The 15,701-nt window shown below is 39.1% G+C and overlaps 1 protein-coding gene across 1 annotated transcript in view; it reads left to right on the plus strand.

Annotated features, from left to right (window-relative positions):
• The window catches only part of DOK6 (docking protein 6), a 368,796-nt gene that overhangs the window by 136,716 nt on the left and 216,379 nt on the right, over positions 1-15,701 (plus strand). Inside the window, exon 3 of the mRNA XM_043559069.1 lies at positions 2,464-2,578. Coding sequence (XP_043415004.1) covers positions 2,464-2,578 — 115 coding nt within the window. The remainder of the gene's footprint in view (positions 1-2,463; positions 2,579-15,701) is intronic.

The raw sequence follows: 15,701 nt of genomic DNA on the forward strand, positions 1-15,701 counted from the left end.
ATTAAATCTTTTCAGCAACATCCTGCATTTGCGATTAAAGCATGTGTGATTAAAAAAACAAGCACTGAACATTGATCAAGCAAGTCAAAGCTGGTACCCTTCTCAAAGACCAGGGAAATACCCAGTTCCTGTCCACTCTAGCCATCCCTTCCCACCTAAGGCGGGAAGGTCTGAGACCCACTTGTGAAGTCCACCTGTTAAGTCCAAAACTGAGACCTTAAAAAAAAAAAAAACAACTGAGACCTTACCCTAGAACTAGCGAATGCTTGCCCCGCCCCCCCACACCTCACCACCAGGCCAGCCACGGCCTACCTTTTTTTACCCAACACACATGTCTGGCTATGAAGACAAAATTATAAGAACGGAGAAAAAATAGAACCATATAAAATGCACAATTAAAATAATAAAATGCAGAAAAAGAGTACAAGACAAAAATAGGAAAAAAGCACAAGGGCAACAAAGAGAAAACAGCAGCAAATATGGTAGATGGTACAACTACATCAATGATCACTTTAAACATCAACAGTCTAAATGCACCAATTTTATTTCATTTATTTATTTATTTATTTATTTATTTACTTACTTACTTACTTATTTATTTGAAAAAGAGCAAGCACATGCAAGCAGGGGGAAAGGGGCAGAGAGAGAAAGACTCTCCAGCAGGCATCACGCTCAGCATGGAACCTGATGTGGGGCTCGATCCCATGACCCTGGGATCATGACCTGAGCCAAAATCAAGAGTCACATGCTCAACCAACTGAGCCACCCAGGCGCCCCTAAATGCACCAATTAAAAGACAGAGATTGTCAGAGTGGATCCAAAAACAAGATCTAACAACATGTTTTCAAAAAGGAACCCACCTTAAATATAAAGACACACATAGATTAACAGTAAATGAGTATAGAAAAATATATCAGGCTAACATTAGTAAAAAATATAATTAAAAGTTTCGTTAAAATATGCCGTGCTAACATTAATTTGAAAAGGGGAGGTAGTTTTTTAATTTCAGACAAAGAAGACTTCAAAAGGAAAGTTATCAGGAATAAAGAAGGTCATTACATATTGTAAATTGGTCAATCCTACAAGAAGACATAAAGATCTTTAATGTGGGTGCACCTAACAACAGAGGCAAAAGTTGATAGAACTACAAAGAGAAATAGATGCATCAACTATCATAGTTGGAGTCTTCGATATCCCTCCATCACAAATGGACAGATCCAGCAGGCAGAAATTCAGTAAGGACAGAGTTAAACTCAGCAGCACCATCAGTCGACTAGATATAATAGACATCTACAGACAGTATCATCAAACAGCAGAACACATTCTTCCCTGCTCTCACAGGACATTCACCAAAGGACACCACATTCAGGGCCACCAAACATACCTGAACAAATTTAAAAGAATAGAAATTGTACAATATCTGCTTTCAGATCACAGTGGAGTTAAACTAAAAATCAAAAAATCGATCAATCAATCAATAAACTAAAAATCAATAATGGCAAGATAGCTGGAGAATCCTAAGATGTATGGAGTTAAACGACACACTTCTAATCGATACATGGGTCAAATAAGGAACCTCGAGGGAAATTTTTCAATATTTGAACTAAGTGAAAATGAGAACAAACCAGTCAGACCTTTTGTGTTAGAAGAAGTAACAACATGCAGCATGCTGAGAGGCAAATTAAAAAATTTACCTCATACAACAGTATTATTGCCATGTGTCTGCAGAGCAATTGGGAGAATAGACATTTCCCATTTCTGTGGACTGTGGAGAAAAATAAAAGGTGCACAAGTTGTAGCAGAAGACCTTGTGCTCCATAAAAAGTTTGGAGCTAGAGTAAATAAGTGTGTTTAATGTTTACTAATTGCCAAATGAATAAGGAATTGCTAACTTGGGTGCATGAATCGTGGGTGGGCCTTAATGAGAGAATGTGGTGAGGTAGCAGTGGGTACATGAAGTTATGAACGCCAGGTGCATTTTTCAGGGAAGCGAGTCCATTGCTTATATTTAAGGACCTCAAATTTTCAAGCCACTTTTTCTACCAGTTGACCGGTGCCATTTGCATCGTCACTATGGTCTTACCAGGAACTTGCACCATGGTCGAGAGTTAGGAGAGGGGTGAGTTATTAAATCCAATCAGTGTTTAACAAAAATTTACTGAGAATCTTCTATATGCCACGCCAGCTATTGTTGGCAGAAGATACAATTTTCATAAGAAGACAGAGTCCTTGCTTTCATGGAGTAATGAAATTCAGCAAAGATCAAAACTGAGGGTGGAAGAGAAGCCATCTTTTGTTTTGTTTTTTTTTTCATTCTGTATTGTTTTTGGCTACAGTTCTTTGGAAATGAGTACAAATGTTCAGTGGAGATTGGTTTAAGAGAGTAATAACGGATTATTCTGTTTCAGCACTCTGGTATACAGCCTCCATTATACACTAAGTGAAAAATATTTTTCTTTCAAGGTAACTGAACTGCACAACATCAAAAATATAACCAGACTGCCTCGAGAGACAAAGAAGCATGCAGTAGCAATTATCTTTCATGATGAAACGTCCAAGACATTTGCCTGTGAGTCAGGTAAGCAATTGCAGCCTCTGTCTACAGTTTGTGGAAATTGAACTGTGCCCGAGACAATGGCCCAGATGGATGAAGTTACACCACTGACTAGGAAGGCGTTTTGTGGTAAGACTGGGCTGTAGAAGACTTTAGGAGGAAGCTCAACATATTGATTTCTACAGATGTTTTGGGTGCTTGTTTGTCATCTGTCTGTGTCTGGATTTTGCTCCCAGGTGGTCAGAGGACTCTGGAGGTTTCCATGCGAGCTTGAAGAATTAAGTAAACGGTGCCTGGGAGCTGTTGTCAGGGCAAGCTTGCGACTCGTACTCTGGTCCTTGCCGGGTGCGGCTGTAGGCACTCAGTGGGAAAATAATTGCGCTGCCACGAAAGTGTGGCAGAGCACAGCCGAAGTCCCCAGACATTCCAGAACAGAACTTGAGCAATTGGTTGCTTTCATGGCTTCTCAGTACTACAGGGGAATACATTTCAGATTGAATTTTGGCATCCCAGCTCATAAAGCACTCTGACATCATTGAGACACAAGGCAGTTTATGGTTCGAACTTGCAGTATTTTTCATTTTGAAATCCCTGTGCTAAGTAACGTATTAGTTGGCTTATTACAGCTTTTTAAAGATTTTGCTCAGTGGAGGAGTGCATTCCTTTTACAGTGGATGGAAGCAAAAGACAGTAAGCGTTCAAAAGACGTGAATTTAAGGTAATAGGTCTTTAGCAGAAGCCTTACTATTTTTTGAAAAGGAAATAAAGCTTCTGGAGTTACGAAGTTTCTAGGTGTCATTCATACCAGGTTCTCTTATTCTTTATTCGCCTTGTCCGAATAAAATGGTTCACACCTCCTCGCCTACGCTTCTCTCGGTTTTGCTGACGTGAATTGGGACTTATCAAAGTGTTTCTCTCTCCTTGGATGCTTTTAATCCCTTTTGCCATCCTTCTCTCCGCCCGTCATCTGGACTCATTTCATCACTTAAAATTGACTTTTGGCATCGCATAGAAGTCTGGTAACTGGTGATATCAATTCCATTTTATAACGGACCCTGTCCCAACCTTGCCGTTATTCACCTCTAAAAGTGCGTGTGCCTTCATGTTTCCTGTCTAACCGGTTCACTTTTCTCTGAGCCCTTAGCTCTTGTCTCCTATTGAAACTAACAACCAGAAAATTGGTTTTCCAGAAAAGATAAAAGATAATTTTCACTATTGTTTGTATGTTTGTGCTGCTTTACATTTTTGAAATTATACTGGGCCATGTTGTGTGTATGCTTAGGCAACACTGAAGTCTGTTATTTCAGTGAAGAATGATATCGAATTATGTTTCTGAAATTCGGACTCAAGAGTCATAACCCACAAGTCTGACACTGGAAGCTTTTTAAGATTATTTTTATTTGTATTTTCTTTGTGGCAGTGGTGGTTTCATGGCTCATGTAAGAGTTTTGACAGATGCAGGGTCCCTCGTTAGAACGAAATGGCCTTAATATCCAGGAGAGGAATTTGCAGACATCGAGGCTGAAGATAGATCCAAGTGTCAAACTAAAAGAATGGTTTTATTTGGATTCCTAGCACGGAGTTTTCAACTAGTTTAAATTATGACTTATTTGAATTATTTGTTTTTTAAATCACTTTTTTGTATGTAGATAGAGCGGTCTGCTTGACGGCTTTCACTTGCTGGTAGTGAAAGTATTTAAGAAACTTTGGCACAAGCTTCTTAAATTTTCTTAACTTCATGGCACATGACAGTGGAAAACAAAGAAACTGCTTGAAACACATAAACAGGGAATTTGAGTATCTTTTCTAGCAGATTTTATTTTTTAGATCAATGTTAATTAAGATCAGTAGTCCATGTCTGTTGATAAAATGGCAAAATTATTTGGGGAAAAAAAGAGCCCAACGGTAAAGCAGTCACAGATGTGAAAATCAAAATAGCAATATGGTTGAAGCCAAAATGAAAAGGAGCTCTCAGATTTATTTCTAATGTGAATGCATGTAAAAGTATATTCTCATGATGGCTACTGAGAATGTGAATTGCCTCAATTTTTTCTTTCGAGAAAACCAACAACTGCTATTAAATAATATGCATACCCTTGACTCAGTGAGCCTCTTTGGGAACATATCCTGTATGAATATATGCACCAGTACGTGAGGTCGTAGGTTTAAGCAAATTATGTGTAATTACAACAAAATCAGAAACAAATGAATGGCTATCAAGAAAATACTTGAACGAATTGCGGTATATCCTCATCACAAGATATTATGCAATCACTAGGAAGAATTCTGAGTAAGCCATTTAACTTGAAGACACTTGTATGAATTTTAGTACCTCAAGCAAAACATGTCATCAGAGAAGTGCGTACTGAATAATGGCATTTGTAAAAGAAACAATGAGAGAGATAGTATGTGTTTTAACACGTGTTACCTGGGGTGAGAGGAGATAGTAATGAAGTGGTTGGAAAAGGAAGATGGGGAAAAATGCAAGCAAAAAAAGGGAAAAGAAGAAAATACCCAGCATAGAACTATCTCATTTATATGAAATGAACAGGTGAAGGTGTGAATGCATGCATCCAGTGTTTAAAGTAAGTTAGTCACTAGGGGCGCCTGGGCGGCGCAGTCGGTTAAGCGTCCGACTTCAGCCAGGTCACGATCTCGCAGTCTGTGAGTTCGAGCCCCGCGTCGGGCTCTGGGCTGATGGCTCAGAGCCTGGAGCCTGTTTCCGATTCTGTGTCTCCCTCTCTCTCTGCCCCTCCCCCGTTCATGCTCTGTCTCTCTCTGTCCCAAAAATGAATAAACGTTGAAAAAAAAAATTAAAAAAAAAAAAAGTAAGTTAGTCACTAGGGAAATGCAAATTAAAACTACAGTGAGAAAAAAACAAAAACCATAAAACCACAATAAGCTGTCACTATGCCCCTGTCAGAATGGCTAAAAGTTTTTTTTTTTTTTTAAAGTAACACCACCAAATGTTTGTGAGGATGCAGAGAAACTAGATCCCTCATCCATTGTTGGCAGGATTATAAAACGGTAAAGCCACTTCGGAAAATGGCGAGCAGCTTCTTATAAAATTAACCATGTAATGATTCCACAATGCAGCAATTGCCTTCTTGGACATTTATCTCGGGAAAAAAATGGAAATTTATGTTCATGCACATACATATACACATACAAAAAAATATTCATAATAGCATTGCTCACAATAGCCAAAAGCCGGAAAGAAGCCAGAGGTCTTTTAACAAACTGTGGTGCATTCACACCATGAAACACCCCTCAGCGACAAAAAGGAACACACTATTGATAAATGCAGCAACCTGGATGAGTCTTGAGTGAATTATGCCAACCAAGCGAAAGAACGTCAATCCGAAAAGATTACGTATTTTGTGAATCCATTTGTGTAACATCTGTGAAATGACAAATTTTAGAAATGGAGAACAGAGTCCTTGTCAGAGGTTAAGAATGGGATCGGAGGTGTGGGGGCCCAAGGGGATGAAGGGTCGTAAAAGTAACATGAACTTGCGTTGGCACTGAGCAGTTATCCTGATTATAATGGTGCATAAACACACCCACACAGGTGGCAAATTATGTACAGAACTTACACACACACAAGTAAGTACAAGTAGAACTGGGGAAATCTGAATAAGATCAGTGCACAATCAATGTCATTATCTTGGCTGCGATATTATACTATAATTTTGCAAAATATTACCATTGGGGGAAGGTGGGCAAAGTTCACACAGAATCTCTCTATAATATTTTTATTTATTACTACTGTACTTATCTCAAAAATCTTTGCAGTAGAAAATATCTCTATACTATCTCTAAGGTCATCTGTGATATATTTTTAAGTTAATGACAGGCTAGGGGGGACTTGGAGGGGAAAAAAATGTTTGGTATATTCTAATACGGTAAAAAGTAACTGACAACAGTAATGACAAACAACAAAAATAATCCTAAGTGTGTGCCTATGTAGCTTCTGTATGTTTTGTGAACACAAAGAAACATGGACAAGGGGACACATGTGTGTGTTGTTCCTTCTAACGGGACTCCTTGCGTGAGCCCCTCCCCAGCCTACGATGCCCCCTGCGCACCGTTTCTCCTGGACGTTTCCACGTGTGCTTTCATTTTGGCACTGGTGTCTCATGCCCTTCACATCAGTGCCTATGCTCTCCACATCCACAGCACCCTGACCTTGGCTTTCACTTACCCTGTTCACCATCTCTCCATCTTATATAAGCTCAATGAGGACATGACCATGTTTTCCTTCTCACCTTAGACTCACCAGCATCACGGTGCTAATGCAAATGTGTTGCATTAATGAAGCAATAAATGAGCAAAATTTGTATGTAAGTCTTGTGATAATGATGTATTTATCATTCAGCTTTTCCCAAGAGATATTTTTTTTTCAAAACAACTTTTTGAAACTAATTTGGCAGCCCCATGGGGAAGATTGTTTAAGTTGCCAGATGACAGATTGTTGTGTGTTTGTGATAGCCTGAGAGGGAGTAAGTGATCATTGTGCTGTGTGTGTGTGTTTGTGTGTGTGAATTGCCATGGCCCACTAGACCCGCTGCGATAACTCTATGAGTGGAATGTTGTGGAACACAAATAACAATTTCTGGAGCTTGCCTATTACTTGAAGAGACCCCTTGATCCTTGTTTTTTTTTTTTTTTTGGACATGTTCACTCTCAAGTCAATGCCTACTAAATGAAGGAGCAGATGGCTTAGATGTTGGAAACCCAGTATCTGGCTAAGAGATTCTGCTTATCGTCATTAAGGAAAAGAGAAAGAAGGGAAAAGAGCTCAACTATGCCAGTATAGGAATACCTAAGGGATATTGCGGGTTTGGTCCCAGACCACCACAATAAAGTGAATGTTGCAATAAAGTGAGTCAAATGAATTTTTTAGTTTCCCAGGGCATATAAAAGCTATGTTTATACTAAAACTGCAGTCTATTAAGTGCGCAATAGCATTATGACTAAAAAAATGCACATACCTTCAACATACTCAAATAAAATGCAACCTTTCACATTAAAAAAAAATTGCACATACCTTAATTTAAAAAGACTTCTTTGCCAAAAAATGCTGACCGTCATCTGAGCTTTCAGCAAGTACAGTAATCTTTTTGCTGAGGGAGCGTCTAGCCTCAGTGTCAACGGATCAGGGTGGTAGTTGATGAAGGTTGGGGTGACTGTGGCAGTTTCTTAAAATAAGACAGTGAAGTTTGCCACATCGGCTGACTCTTCCTTTCATGAACAATTTCTCTGTAGCAAGCAATGCTGTTTGATAGCAGTTCACCCACAGTAGAACTTCTTTCAAAATTGGAGCCAGTCCTCTCAACACCTGCGTCTGCTTTATCAACTAAGTTTATGGGGAATATTCTCAATCTTTGATGTCATTTCAACAATCTTTACAGCATCTTCAGCAGGAGCAGATTCCATATCAATAAACCATGTTCCTTGGTCACACATATGCAGTCACTCCTCATCCATTGAAATTTTACCATGAGATTGTAGCAATCCAGTCACATCTTCAGGCTCCACTTCTGATTCTAGTTTTCTTGCTGTGTCCACCACATGGGTAGTCATTTCCCTCACTGACGTCTTGAAGGTCAGTGGGTCATCCACATGGGTTGGAGTCAACTTCTTCCAGAGTCCTGTTGTGTTCATACTTTGGCCTCTTCCCACGAATCACGAATGTTCTCACTGGCATCTAGAACGGTGGATGCTTTCCAGAGGTGTGCAGTTGACTTTGCCCAGATCCATCAGAGGAATCGCTATCGGTGGCGGCTGTAGCTGAAATTACTCCTTGATCCATCAGCTGTAGAATGGATGTTGTGTTAGCAGGCATGAAAACAGCATTCCTCTTGCTGTACATCTTGGTCACAGCTCTTGAGTGACCAGATGCATGGTCAACGAGCAGTCATATTTTGAAAGAAACCTTATTTTCTGAGAAGCATGTCTCAACCGTGGGCTTGAAGTATTCAGGAAGCCGTGTTCTAAACAGAGGTGCCATCATCCAGGCTTTGGTATTCCATTTACAGAGCACGGGCAGAGTAGATTTAGCATAATTCTTCAGTTCCTAGCATTTTCAGAATGGTAGGTGAGCACTGGCTTCAACATAAAGTCATCACCTGCATTAGTTCCTAACAAGTCAGCCCGTCCCTTGAAGCTTTGAAGCCAAACATTGACTTTTCCTCTCTAGCTATGAAAATCCTAGATGCCATCTTCTTCCAACGGAAGGCTGTTTCCATCTATACTGAAAACCTGTTGTTTCATGCCACCACTTTCATGAAATATCTTAACTCAGTTTCCTAAATAACTTGCTGTAGCCTCTACATCAGCTCTTGCTGTTTCACCCTGTATTTTTATATAACAGAGATGGCTTCTTCCCTTTAAATCTTATGCGCCAACCTCTACTAGCTTCAGACTTCTTCTGCAGCTTCCTCACCTCTCTGCAAACAACTGAAGAGAGTTTGGGCCTTGCTCTGGGTTAGGCTTTGGGTGAAGGGAATGTCATGGCTGGTTTGATCTTCTGTCCAGACCGCCACTACTTTCTTTGTATCAGCAAGAAGACTGTTACATTTTATTAGCCCTGGCTTCACAAGAGTAGCACTTTTAATTTCTCTCAAGAACTTCTCCTTTGCATTCACAACATGGCTAATGTCACAACTTCTGCCTGTCTCAGCTTTTGATATACTTTCCTCACTAAGCTTAATCATTTCTAGCTTTTGATTTAAAATGAGAGATGTGTGACTCCTGCTTTCACTTGAACACTGAGGGGCCATTATAGGTGTATTAATAGGCCTAATTTCAGTATTGTTGTGTCTCAGGGAATGAGGAGGCCTGAGGAGAAGGAGAGAGATGGGGACAGTGGAACAGTCAGAAACACACGCAGCATTTGTTAGTTAATTTCGCCATCTGGTATGGGCACAGTTTGCGCCATTCCAGAACAATGACAATAATATCATCAAAGATCACTGATCACAGTTACCATAACAAATACAGTATCACAAAAAAGTGGGAAATGTTGCCAGAATTACCAAAATGTGACACAAAATGAGCAAATGCTGTTGGGAAGATGATGTCAGTAGACTTTATGATGTAGGGTTGCCATGAACCTTCCATTTGTAAACACCTTGACATCAGCTTAGCACACAAAGTGCTAGTAAAGCGAAACATACTAAAACGTGGTATGCCCGTATGTGGAATCTGGAAACTTATCTCCAACTAATTTAAGGCGACTTGTATTTAGCGTCTGAACAACCTGGTTAATTTCCAAAATAATTACTTGAAGCACTGAATTTATCCATAATATGATGAAGTTATTTTTATAATTTCTTCCATCCAAAATATATAATGAAATATCCATGAATTGAATAAATTCCCCCATATTAAAAATGAAAAATATTTGAGTAAATCCCAAGTCCCCATATATCCATATACTTATAATTAATTTTTAAAAATTTTGCGTAAGTATTACTTTGTACCCAAAATACCTGGATGTCAGTTTGTCTACATTATATTATCCAAATTCTATATCCTTACTTCTAAGAGAATCTTATTTTCTAAAATAATATCTTTTCCCCATACCTGTTTGTATTAGTCAGTAAGATACATTTGGGTCTTACATTATTATTGTTGATTGTTTTAACAAAGCTTTTGTTTTTTTTAATGTTTATTTTTGAGAGAGAGAGAGAGAGAGAGAGAGAGAGAGAGAGAGACTATGAGTGGGGGAGGGGCAGAGAGAGAGGGAGACTCAGAATCTGAAGCAGGCTCCAGGCTCTGAGCTGTCAGCACTGACAAGCCATGAGGTCATGGCCTGAGCCAAAGTCGGACGCTCAACCGATTGAGCCACCCAGGCGCCCCTAACAAAGCATTTTTAATCCAGAGGATTCTCTGTGGTTTTCTGCTTCTCACACTTCACATAATCCTTCTTACCACAAATAAGTTCAAAAAGGATACAGTCAAAAATTATTCTTCAAATCAAAATGAAAGGTAATAGGCATGCATCGAAGTCTTTACTTTGATTAGCACTTTTGTTATATACGCAATTACAAAACCTATGTTGGTTCTCACCTGTGGCACAGAACCTGTAAACAGAAATAAACTTATGCCTTTGTGTTACAGCTTTACATGCTAGACAAAGATACCGTTTTTGGAGTTAGATGAATGGAACTCACTACAAATGTAGCCCAATATTATAAATACAATGTAATAAATACAATGTGTGTACATGATTTCACCAAAAGTATTTTTTTTTATTTTTAAAAAGCATTTCTATTTCCCAATTAAGAGATCCTTTGAACCATGTAGATTATTTAATTTTGGAAGGGTTCAACTTATGCTCATGAATGAGGGGAAGGTCCCCATATAAAGGTTCTGTTACTTCAGGTACTCACTGCTGGTTGTACAACTTTCCACATTTGTGGCAATAAAACTAACTTAATAGAAGTAAGCCAGGAAAACACCTAGTAGGTTTTGATAATCGTTGAGTTGTATTGTCAAATATGACTTTAAATTGTTAAAGCATAGTTTATAGAACTCAAAGTAACAGCTGGTATATATCCAGTACAAAGGATAAAATCAATTTTATTGCATTTAAGAAGTGAAATTTGGGTGTGGTATTAGAAAAATAGTAAGCACTGCTGCTCAGAGTTACATGGTCTGTGGATAAACATAATCCTTCAGTTTTAAGTTTCAAGTGATGTCAGCCCAGCACATCTTACGAGCAGTCCATTTACTTTGGGGATAATGGGAGACATTTCTGTTTACTGATTGTTCAATACCAATGACAACTTGAATGAATTTGGAACAACTTCTATTTCTAGCTGACTCAGTCACTGTGGAAAAGAATGGCTGGTTTATAACCATCTGGTCCTTAGCTATCCTGCTAAGAGATTTGGAAGAAATCATTAAAAAACAGAATCTAGTGGCCTTATGTGATCTGAAATGTGTTGGGATTTTGAAGTTATTTCTTTAGGGAGAGAGAAATGCTGTGTAGCACTGACAGTGTAATGGGACTAAATTCTTAGTGTTCTTTGTCAACTCACATTGAATAAAAATACCAAACCTTAAGTTGCACCCTCTCATAAAAAGGCTAAATTAATTCGGTAAAATGTGGGCATGGTGTTATAACGTTGACGTGATAAACAAGTCAGAGACAGAAGTGATCCGACCAGCATCTTATGACTTCATTCCCTGCACTGTCCAGGCACTAATGTGTAATGCAGGTGAGTGAAATGGTCTGTAGATTCAGTGGAAGGCAGTCCCTGCCTAGCCACCAAAATCATGGCTGAAGTGAGTTCGTCTTAGGATGAAATGTGGCCAGTACACCAAACCTGAAAGAGGTCCTCTGATTTAGGGCACTGAAAACACAGAGGAATTGGTTCACTGTGAAAGAAAAATGCATAAGCTAATTAACGTTTAATTGGAGTGTATGCCATTAAATGTAATGTGTGTAATACTGATGAATCCTGGTTTACTCGCTCGTTAAGACTGATAAACTCTGGAAATTGATGTCTGGAGAATAAAATCTAATACAAATCCTAGAGTACCTCTTTCTGCCCCGATTCCAATGGTTTGCTCTTTCAGTTTGACCGGTCACCCTTTAGATGCCTACCTTTGAACTCTGTGGACAGTGGAAGGAACTACAGCTCACGGGCCGTCTGCTGTGCCCGCACTCTGTCACATGGTCACTCCATTCTCGCACCCCGCGTGCTACCCTTCCTGCCTGCTGCCTCAGTGTGGCTTTCTGCCCGTCATTTCACACAATGAAGAGCTAGCTAACTCCCTTCTATGAGCCAACCCAGGAGATTTCCCCAGAAGTCAGTCAGGCTCCAGAAGTACTTTAATTTTTTTAAGTTAATTTATTTATTTTGAGTGACAGAGAGAGGGAGAGAGAGAGAGAATCCCGAGCAGGTTGCATGCTGGCAGCACAGAGCCAGATGCGGGGCTCGATCTCCCAGACCATGAGATCATGACCTGAGCTGAAACCGAGAGTCGGACGTTTAACCGCCTGAGCCACCCAGGCGCCCCTGGAAAGTACTTCTAGAACTAATTACTGTCTATGCAAGAATTGACAAAATACTTTCCAAGTTTTATGAACAATTAACATAGAGTGTCAGCTGGAAAAGAGTCAGAGAAGGAGGTGTCATTGTCATTCCTGATTCCTGTACATTAAGAAAATGTGGTCTGGCTTTGTTTTCAGGATTTACATAAAGAATATTACCTTTGATGTGTCACTCTAAAATTGTACCATATGCTACTCTGTTATACAGAACTGTTCTTTTCTAAGAAATCAAACCATCTATAATTGGGTGCCAGACTTTTTGAAATCTTTGAAGCAGAAAAACAGTTTGTATATTTTTATGTAGGAAAAACAAAACCTTTTAATTTGAAATGTTGAATAAGGACTTAAAAACAGAGTATGTTTCTTAAAGTGGCCACTCAGTAAACTAACAAAAATATGTAAGTTTTTTTTTGTTTCAGCTTTCTAGAAAATGCTTTAAACGATTAATATTCAATAGTGCAATACACCTCAAGACTGAATTTATTTTTACCAACTTGTCCCTTGTATATCCATACGTTTGTAAAAGATTTACTATAAACATGTCAGGAAGAGGTATTAATACAAAATGCTCTGGTAGCGTAAAAACAGAATGATATAATAAAAAGAGCTTGTAATGGGTTCAGTTATGTCCCCCAAAGAGATATGTTCAGGTCCCAGCTCTTGTTACTTTACTTGGAGATAGTGTGTTTGCAGACATGACCATGTCAAGGTGAGGTCATACTCGGTTAGAGTTGGTGCTACATCCAAATGACAGGTGTTTTTACTAGAGAAAAGAGAGTAAGATTTGGCTACAGAGATACAGAGGAAACACAGAAGCAGGTCACGCGAAGACAAAGGCAGAGATTCAAAAGACGCACCCACGACCAAGCAATGCGGGGAATGCCGGGATTGCTAACAGGACCAGAAACCAGGGATCAGGCATGTCCTAGGTTCTTCCTCAGCCTCTCTCAACTGTGAGAAAACACATTTCTGTTGTTTTAAACCACAAGTCTGTGATCATTTACGATGCCAGTCCGGTACTAGCACCCAGCTCTTTCAAATCGGGCTTAAAAAAAAATATGCCATTTGTGAAAGGCTTTGAATGGGTTAAAACAAGTAGGTGGAGAGAAAAAAAAGAATTCTGTATATAAATGCAAATTAGAAATGATGAAATTCAGCCATGTTTTTAAGTAGGTTTGGGAGCAGAGGAAGAAGAGTAGAAATATCTGAGAAGAGTTCGAGAGTTTGGACTTTGTTTTGAACACAAATGGGGCAAATTAAAGTTCTTTCTTTCTAAGCTTCAGATTTCTTTTTTCTTTCTGATTATCAAAGGGATATAAGCTTTCTGTCTGAAAAATAAGGCTGGCTTTATGTATTGAAAATACTTAGAAGTAAGTACTAAGTAAAACATAACATTTATTTTTCAATGTATACTTATTTTTGAGAGAGAGAGAGAAAACACAAGCAGGGGAGGGGCAGAGAGAGACACAGAATCTGAAGCAGGCTCCAGGCTCTGAGCTGTCAGCACAGAGCCTGATGCGGGGCTCAAATTCACCAACTGTGAGATCATGACCTGAGCCAAAATCGGACACCTAACCGACTGAGCCACCCGGTGCCCCAATGTAACACTTAAATGCACAGCTCAGCTTATAAGAAAGACACAGGAGGTGCCACAAAAAGCTAAAATAAAGAGAGAGTTTTCCAGAGGAGTCAATTGGACCAGGGAGACTTTGTTCGTCTTGTAATGAACATGGAATATGCGAGCATCTTCACCGTTGCGGCTGCGGGGGCAAGAGAAAGTACCTTGGCTTCCACAAGTTACGGAAACACAACTGGAATCACTTAAGAAGTGATTAAGAAAACAACATGCAAATGCCAGCAAAGAAAATGACTAAGAAGACTTCCTGGTCTGAGCTCAGCTCCTGTGTCAGTCCACGGCTGACCTGGCTGCCATTTCCCTGCCATGACACCACCGTCATGATCGTGGCACCACTAGCCCAGGAATTTATCAAAATGAGCCAGAGTGCCTCTCAGGATTGCCATGTGCAACCTTTGAAACAGGGACATACCATCAAAGATGATCAACATCATAAGCACTATGGGTAAAAGTTGGAAAATAGATACATCTATGTATAAAAACAATCACTGTGGTGCTTTTTTTTTTTAAATTTTTTTTTTCAACATTTATTTATTTTTGGGACAGAGAGAGACAGAGCATGAACGGGGGAGGGGCAGAGAGAGAGGGAGACACAGAATCGGAAACAGGCTCCAGGCTCTGAGCCATCAGCCCAGAGCCTGACGCGGGGCTCGAACTCATGGACCGCGAGATCGTGACCTGGCTGAAGTCGGACGCTTAACCGACTGCGCCACCCAGGCGCCCCCACTGTGGTGCTTTTTACAAAATAGAAAAAATAATGAACTAACTGTTCACCAGTTTGTCATTGATTTAAAAAAAAAGATAATTTACAGCAATTAAAGCTGATGATGTAAATTTGAGTCCATTGACTTGAAAAGATGCAGATCAGTTTGCAAAGTGTGCCAGAAAGTGAGCCCAACATTTTGAACATGTATGTAAACACACACACACATATACACACACACGCACATACATACACAGATATATCAGTGCGATAAAGCATAAAGTACCGAAAATTCACATCAATGACTTTGCCTTGGTGAGGGAATCTCAGAGATGAAAAATGTTCCTTTTATATCTTTGTACTCTAACAGTTGTCTGGTTAGTAGGCACTGATTTTATTATTTTATGTATTATTAAAATATCATACATAGATAATATAAATAATAGTATTACAATCACCTGTGAGCGTGTCAACCAACTTAGAAATAAATGAATGAAATGCAGTATAAATATGTCATATGTGCTTTTGTTACGATTATATAGTCCCCCAAATTTTATTATAATGGTTTGCATATTTCATTTACTAAACATTTGTGATTTATACTTTTATGGTGTTTATATTTATTTCTAGAAATCATGGTTTATTATTTTACATACTTTTGAAATTTATATAAATTACACTATATTCTTTGGCAAACTGCCATTTTTTCTCATTGTTATATTTATAAACATTTACTTTG

The sequence above is a fragment of the Prionailurus bengalensis genome, chromosome D3 (genome assembly GCF_016509475.1).
Source record: "Prionailurus bengalensis isolate Pbe53 chromosome D3, Fcat_Pben_1.1_paternal_pri, whole genome shotgun sequence".
Lineage (NCBI taxonomy): Eukaryota > Metazoa > Chordata > Mammalia > Carnivora > Felidae > Prionailurus > Prionailurus bengalensis.